Genomic DNA, 8,469 nt, shown 5'->3' with positions numbered 1-8,469 from the left:
GTTTTCTCTATTTTCTCTGTATTATTGCATGGTGATAACCTTACGGTATAAAACGCCTTGTGGCAGATGTTGTTGTGATTTGGAGCTGTATAAATAATATCTTATTGAATTGAATCAAGTGGTGTGTAAAGGTGAGTGTATTAGACTGATTGAATCGAATCATTTAATTATTATTAGGAATGTCATTTGGCTGAACATTTCTTGAAGACTATGCCCGAGCTCAGCCCTGGACAACTCCTGGCTCCTGATGACATGTACTGTGTTGGAGCATAAACTACAAAAGCTGCACTACAGCCTATATCGTTATACAGCAATAAATGATTTCTCTTTAGGAATGTGTTTGGTTTTTTAGCCTGTTTTAACTTCATTATGCAGAAAGTTGTTAGATTAAACCTGCAAGAAGGTACAAAGACCCTCTGGGCATTTTTCCTGGTAGCAGCTTATTTCACATCTCATGCGATTTTGTTAACTATGTTGCTTTGCAGTCTGCTGCTCCTGAACACTAAATAACTCCAGGAGCTCCCGGAGCAGCTGCAAGTAAGGTGAACTCAGTTATTTTCTCATTCATGAATTCATTTCATAATTCACACACCCACATGTGTCTAGCTCTTCTTGTCCCTCTTGCTGCCCCCTCTATCCCAACCATGACATCCACTACTGACTAAAGGAAAAGAACATCCATCTTTCATCTTTACTCTTGTGTGCGGGTCTGTGCCTTTGGTAGAAGAGGCTACAAGGATATATGGATATGCACCCTTTACTAGCACTGAATCCCCTGCTGCCCCTCCTCTTGCAGGCCTGATGTCCTTGCCAGCAGGAAAAGTGGTGCACTGTTGCAGACAGATAGCATCTCATGTTGGCTGTTGTTACAGATTTCAGCTTGCTGCCTCTGATTCTCTGCACAGGACTGACTCTGACTACCATTATGATAAACCATTATGATCTATCAGTCAGTGATCCGGGAGTATTTGTGCTTCACATCCCTCTGAAAACTAATTTCTGGAACAAAAAGGGTAAAGTAAATCTTTGCCTCTCCCTGCCATTCTTTCTTCCCCCCTCCCACTCCTGTCCCTCTCTCTTTACTCATCTGTTAAATGGAAGTCTTGTTGGGAAATGAGCCAAAGCTATTCACCCAGCCACCAGGACCCAAGGAAAATGTGGCAACTATATTTATAGCTGCTATCTGCTTGCACCAAATAAGGTGGAACAGTCAGCAAATTAATATATGTTTTAAAATAGGATTAGGCACTTAAACGGTTGCTGGTAGTTCGTACTTAGCATTTAGTTTACAAAGTGACACTCTCAAAGGGTCATTTGATTAATATGAATCCTTGAGTATGGTACCAAGACGAGTACGTGGAAGATGTAGAATGAATGACATAAACCTTTCAAAACATAGGGTCACAGATCAGAGAACCTACTATATGTCTAGATTAAACATGGATTAGGAGCGCTTTGAAATAGTGACCAGTAATCTTCTGAGAGAGCTCAAAAGAACAGATGGATATACAAAACACAGCTGGATAGCTTTTTCTGGCATGATGATGCCATTAATTGACATACAGAAGAGATTACTCTATGTTTGTCTATGATCTTCAGTTGTGTGGCTACAGAAATATTAAAATGCTGTACTGTATTTTTCCTGTAGAGTAGGCTATATGGGAACTAGAGTGACCAGGTGCCCCACCTTATATGGGACTCTACAGCATTTTATTCCCCCTCTTTCCATCCCACATTTTGCCTGCCACTAGTTTAAAAAAGTCAACACATGAAATGTGTGGTTTAAAAAGAGATGTCCTGGCAAAAGGATGCATCACTGCTGGAAAGCAAAGATGATTAGCAGACAGAACAGCAGCTGAAATATCACTAAAGCCTTATTGCCAAAGCAAAGCAAGCAGAAAAAACTTTTTTATATATTTTATATTAATCATTAGTGGTCACCCACAACATTAAAAGCACTGACAGGTGACGTGAATGACATCAATCATTGTTACAAAACAGTAACACTTTGAAAAGTCTGACCCTCCCAGCCTTTTTTTGCAGAACAGTTATACACGCATCACAGCAAAGGCTATTTCCAAAGACAGCAGCTCCCCTCAGCAGAACAACAACAAGAAGCCCAGAGTACTGACCCAGTGCCCCGACCTATCCCAGTGGGCCGAGGAGTCCCCACTGCAAACTAATTTAATTCGCTTATCTCTACTGCAATAGCATCTCTGTATGAATTGTCTCCGTGGGGGGTTTAACATTGGCTTCATAGAGATCTTAGGAATCTTTCCTAAACTCCTAATTTCACCAAGAGACTTTTTTTTTCAATTTGTTGATGGCATTTGAGCTTATACGGTATTTACGATATTTCCCAGTATAGTGCGCTGGAGCTTTACAACTATTAACTGGCATTTCGGTGCCATTTATAAGGATTCCCCTCGGCCCTTCAAGTCTTGGTTTCTGTTGACGGACAGCGATCGCAATCGACTCACAGATAGCAGCGCTCCTTTCAGCGCCACATCGTGGGCGTCGCAGGCTGTGTGTGTGGGAGGGACTAAGGGGAGAGCTCCCCTCAGTGCAGCCGGTCTGCCAAAGCACTGAACAAGCTCAGAATATATTCAAAGCATATCTACCGATAAGGCTTTTTTTTTGTCTGCCTCCGTTGTGTGGTATCATCCGCTGTGACGGAGAGAAGTCGGAAGGGATGCTTAAGTAACGCGGTGAGTTTATTTCTGTTTATTAATGCAGCTCGAGGAGGATTGAGGGTTTTTTGTGTGTGTTTTTTTAGTCAGGGATTAGAAAAAATATGCATCGCTGGTCCAACCCTTATGCAGAGGAGCATCTCATAGCTTACGCTGAATCCAAATTAAGTGTGCAGGACGATTAGGGTATATCTTAGTGGTGCTTTTATTTAAAGCTACTGATGCTTTTTTACTGGAAGTATATGCACTTGGGTTGATAGTGGTTATGAATCTCTCTGCTTGCAGGGATTAGTTATAGCTCAGTTTCATAAAGGTGTTTATTGATCAAGCACTGTATATTTTAAAACAGAATTAAAATAGATTGCTTAATCTCGATTTGTACGTTTTGTTTACCTAATTGGATTAAGAGTCATTTGGCTAATCACTGGCATATAAGCGCCTTTTAAGGTCCATTCTTAAACCATCTCATCAACTTTAAAGTGGTCTTTTCGTCAGCATTACTCTATTTTAACTATACGTGGATTCTTCATTTTACGCACAAGTTTTAGCGCATTCGTGAATTATGACTTACGAGGAAAAAGAAGAATGTTATCTACAATGACAGGAATCTCATTTATAAGCACCGTTAAACTTAGACGTGGTGTGTGTTCTTATTAGGGATGCTGTGGAGTGAAAACATCGTGGGAGGAAGGCTCAGAGTGAACCAGCGGGTGGTGAAACACGAATGGCTTCCCCAGAGCTGCTTCCCGCAAAGGAGGGAGGAAAACAGCCCGACATTTCCGACGCCCTTGACCGCGTTTCGGCCAAGCTGCATGCCCGCAAGTCGAGTGGATCAACAGGAGGAGCGATCCCTGGGGAGGGCGCCTGTAACCCGGTCCGCAGCTGCCATGGCCGGTGTCTTTCAACACCAAGGACAGCGCAGCGCAAGGCGGGCGCGGAGATTAAACTTGGTCACCTCGGTGAGGAAAAAATTCGAGTTTGTTGCGACGAGGAATTAGAGACATCTTTCACCTATATCGACGAGAATGTCAACCTGCGACTGGCCAGCCCGGAGTCTAGTTGCAAAAGTACTCACAGAGCCGTGCGCAACGGCGAGCCCTGCTCCGAGACTCTCCCCGAGTTTTCTTTTATGTCCGAGGATGATCTCTCCTTCGGGGAGGGCTCCGGGAATTCTATAGACTACGGCTTTATCAGTGCAGTCACGTTCCTGGTTACCGGGATCTCGTTGGTGATCATCTCCTACGCTGTGCCCAGGGATGTGGTGGTGGACCGCGATAGCGTGTCGGCGAGAGAGATGGAGAAGCTCGAGATGGAAAGCGCCCGGATAGGTGCCCACCTGGATCGCTGCGTCATCGCGGGACTCTGCTTGCTCACGCTGGGCGGCGTGGTGCTCTCCACGCTGCTGATGATCTCCATGTGGAAGGGAGAGATGTATAGAAGAAAGGTCATCGCTTATTCCAAGCGTTCGGCCAAACTATACGGCTCGATCAACCTGAAAACCAGATCCAGTCCCAGCCACTCATCCGGGCAGTATTCCTTAGAAGATGAAGTGGAGGAAACTATTACCTAAGCTGCTGCTCTGCATATAAAAGAATTGTGATTAACTGGGAAATAATACCATTCACATTGTCATTCTCTAACATATACTGTACTTATACATTCAAACTGTAAGTTTGCAACATTTTTATCTCATACTGTAGCAACAGATCAAGCCTCCAGTTACATTTCCACGTGGCAAAAATAGTGAACAAGAAAAGCATCCAAAGCAAAGTTATCACCAGAAATCTATTATTTGGAATTATTCCCAAATGATCTTTTTATGACTAAACTATTAGGGGAAAAAGTGCAGGGAGAACATTAAGAGCTTTGTGCCACAAACATTGTATTATTATTTATTTTTTGGCTCAAGATACAATCCCTGAGAGCTTCCATTTATTACTAAGGTTATTCATATTTAATGCAAACACCAAAATTGCACATAGGCACATTTCAGGAAGTAGGGGGATGCTTGTGTCCCCAGAGCAGGAAAGTGGGAGTAAGACGGGATGTATCGTTGTCCCTGTCTACTGCCACATGGGCAAATAGGCTCAGCGGTCCACATGGTAATATCCAGTGACAGTCCCTCTCTGGTGCAGTGCTGAGGTAAGCCAGTAAGGCTGGCTTCATGCATCTAAGCCAAAGCTGCACATTGATTTGATAGTTATGACAAATTCGACTGCAGTTGACAGCCATCACATCCACTCTGCACCTTCCTCTGCTCTCTGTTGATCTGCCCTGCTCCTCTTTCCCAGCTTCTTGCCTCACCTTCTCTTTGCCACAGCAGATTTCCCCTCCCCCTGCAGACCTTCAGCATATTTTAGACTTACACGCCTGCGGGAGGGGTCCCAAAAGACCACAACCCAAGTGCCTGTTACGTTTCAAGGTTGAGCAAGCCTGTGCTTACCAGTCTCATTCCATCTTCTGCTACCTGAGGATGGACTTAAGAACAGCTAATCACAGATGAAAGCGCTGCCGTATTTCCCAAACGGAAAGCTGTCACTACTTCAAAGAGCTAATTACCTCTCTTAAGTGATGTCTCACTCTTTTTTAAAAGGTTATGTTTGATGTTATCACAGTGATTTGCTGAATAAAAAAAAGAGAGAGAGAAAAGAAATGCAGGTGAGCACATAGAGCTTAGGAAAAGAGGTTTATCCTGTGCCGACTTGCTAAAAATGTTAATGCTCTAGTGACCTGACAAGGTGAAGACCAGCTTCTGTCTCTTGGTTAAGGAGGAATTCTAGGCTTAGTCTGAGTTAAAAGAACCTTATGTTTCTCCTTGATGGTTATTAATGCAGGCTGAAAAAAAATATTAAAAAATCTCACACAATTGTCTTTAAAAAAAAGTCATTTTTTGCACACCTTAAGGCTCATAAATCATGCATGAAGCACTAATTCTTATTTGCATATATTCTTAAGAACAGCCAAATGTTGCATTCTGCAAGACGAGTTCAAGTGACTCTTACTGTTACCTTAGTTTCTTGTCCTTTCTTTTCTCGGGCTGTGTGACCCTATTTCAAGGCTTGCATTCAAAACGACATGAGTCAGCCTCTATTAATGAGATGCGGAGGCTTATTACTCGATGGTAAACAGCTCAGGGCTGTTGCTGTGCTTTTGTTCGGTTGTATTGCTTCTATATACTGTCAGAGCATATACATGCATTCCCATCTTCCATCAGTCAGTTGATGGAAGATGGGAGATGATGGAAAATGGCCTGAGATGGTAAGATTAAGCAGAAGACATTTATGTATGAGCCCGGATTTTGTCAACAATGGACTAATGCAAGTTTTTGTTATTAGAGCATTTAATTTCCTGTGTGTACATCCCTGAAAAGCAACCATTACATTTCAAAATTGCAATAAAACACTAAATGCAGACATTTCCAGGAAAGGTAATAAAAATTAATGATCCAAATAAGGCAAATTGTCCTGTTCTCTTCATAGGAGCTGTAAATCTTAATCATATTTCAATGAGAGGGCTTTCCTGGTCTCGTTGGCTGAGGAGGTGAAGTGCAACATCCAAGCTGGGTTGCTAGATTCTCATTTCTTCCCACCTCCTCTTTCTTTCACACTCCCCAGTAATTCCACATAAAATTAAACCTGTTCATCACTGATAGGTCAACACCAACGGAGCCACTGCCAAAAATTCTGAATGATACTATTGAGCAATTGGACCAAAATCCAGAAATATAACACTGCACTGCCTTGAAGTTACAAATGTTGCAACATCTGTGACAATGTCATTCTTGTAACACACAGAAGACCATAAATCCCAGAGGGGGGCAATTAACACACATCAAAGAGCATCATGTGTGGTATATAATGCATTATACTGTAGGTTTTCACATACTATTCTTTTCCTGCTCTCATTTTTCCTCTGTATCTCCCATTCTTCTTTCTGTCCTCCTCCTCACAGCCAACACCGGGCTTCCCCTCATACAGCCAACTAAATGTGTTCGGGGGATTTAATCAGGGGATTTGCTTGAAGCGACAGCATTTTACACGCCAAGCTCAAGTGTATTTCCAGAGGTTTCATGCATAAGCTCTTTATCCTTGAGCAGTGCACAGCTAAATCACCCTTATTGATATTTGGTTGACTTCTCCGTAAGTCGATCCTTTCGGGTAAGGCTGAGGTGCAGTCAAACTGCTGCCATCAGCTAATTTCCCAAAGGTGATATTACACTCCCCATCCTGTCATTGCTAAGACTACACGTATGTGTGTGAGTATGGGTGTATTTATATGAGTTGGCATAGGTGTTACGTGTCACCTTTTCTAGATTAAAGAGTTGCTGACCTGAAAATTTCATTTCAAACTGTGTCTGTGGACACAGCTTCCAAAGATGGTACAATGGTCTACAGAGGTTTTAAATGCAGGCAGTGGATGAGAAAGCTATATTATGTATATATATATGTGTGTGTGTGTGTGTGTGTATATATATATATATATATATATATATATATATATATATATATATATATATATATATATATGTACACATAGCGCCAATTCACAATAAGCACATGACAGTTTTATGATTAATGCCTCAGTTTTTTAAAAGAGGGGGAAGATGTATTTTTATCTGCATTCAGGGCAGGAAATCTGAGAACCCACCAGCTAGTCTGCTGACTGAGCCTCTAGAGATAATGGCTAAGTTTTGGGGGATGTAGCCAGCAGATATCTGGGCCAAGACTTTCGGTTATGTCTGTCCATCATTTTAGATTTTTTATTTTTGTAGAAAAAGAAATGGATAAGCCCCACCTCACTTCGGGGATTGGAGCTTGGCTAGCCGTTTTTCCATATTTTCCGTCTTAATGCTAATTTAAGCAAGTGATATCAAAGTTTTACTCATAAAAGTCAAATCACATACGTTATTTAAATTTGCTGAGTCTCCCAAGTGTGGCTATTTTTACATTGCACCATGTAACTCCCATTTTGACAACGCAACTGCACTGTGCATGGGATGCCCTCCAGTGTATCAGAGGCTCTTAAACAAGTGGAAGCAACAAAGTTTGGTGAGTAGGATTTGTTAAGCAAAAACTGTGACTAGTTTTCTGGTGTTAACAAAAAACTCTTGCATTTACAATGTGCTTTGCGCACAGGACTGCGTGTTTGCACGCACCATAGCTCTGTCATTTGCACCAAATGTTCTCCTTTAGATGTATTAGGATGTCATAGTGGAAATACATTTTAACAGTCTGAACTGCAGGGTCAAATTCAAGCTGTACAACACCATAAAACATCGTAAATGTCAACAAAATGACAAGTATGCACCCGCTGCCTCGATGCCCCCTCTCTAGCTTCCAGTATTGGAGACTTTTCCATTGAAGACTGCTCTTTGGCCTCTCCACACATCAGATTCTCCACACAGAACGTACACGAGAGGTCAGTTAGAAAATTTTTGTGTGCAAGTTTGAGCAATCAGAACACACCCACTGCACTGGAAGCGGACCAGAGGGCCACAAGGACATGGGGAGATTAGCCAACTTTAAATTGGATATGATTTGGGATTTTTATGGGCAAAGTCACAGAACTTTGTGATCAAACTGCTAATTCCTAAAACGTTTAATTCTTCTTCAATTGTTGGCTGTGTAAATTTTTGTGGTTTCTGTCTTTTAACAAAAAAAACAGAAACAACTGGCTCTCATTGGTCATACATATTAGATAGTGTACATTCATGGCTATCCTGTGTCTGCTCTCTGTCTATCAGTGGAGAGTGAGGCCCACAAAAAAAGTTTCCATTCTG

General features: G+C 42.0%; 1 protein-coding gene across 1 annotated transcript; it reads left to right on the top strand.

The window, feature by feature from the left end:
* Positions 1 to 2,472: 2,472 nt before the first annotated feature.
* Positions 2,473 to 7,149, top strand: tmem74 (transmembrane protein 74). Its single transcript, XM_085177801.1, has 2 exons — positions 2,473 to 2,708; positions 3,348 to 7,149. The coding sequence occupies exon 2, from the start codon at positions 3,415 to 3,417 to the stop codon at positions 4,258 to 4,260; it is 846 nt and encodes a 281-aa protein (XP_085033927.1). The 5' UTR covers positions 2,473 to 2,708; positions 3,348 to 3,414; the 3' UTR covers positions 4,261 to 7,149.
* Positions 7,150 to 8,469: the final 1,320 nt, after the last annotated feature.

Source organism: Neolamprologus multifasciatus, chromosome 11 (genome assembly GCF_963576455.1).
Source record: "Neolamprologus multifasciatus chromosome 11, fNeoMul1.2, whole genome shotgun sequence".
Classification (NCBI taxonomy): domain Eukaryota; kingdom Metazoa; phylum Chordata; class Actinopteri; order Cichliformes; family Cichlidae; genus Neolamprologus; species Neolamprologus multifasciatus.
Note: the sequence above shows the minus strand (reverse complement) of the source record. Positions and strands in the feature narration are given on the sequence as shown.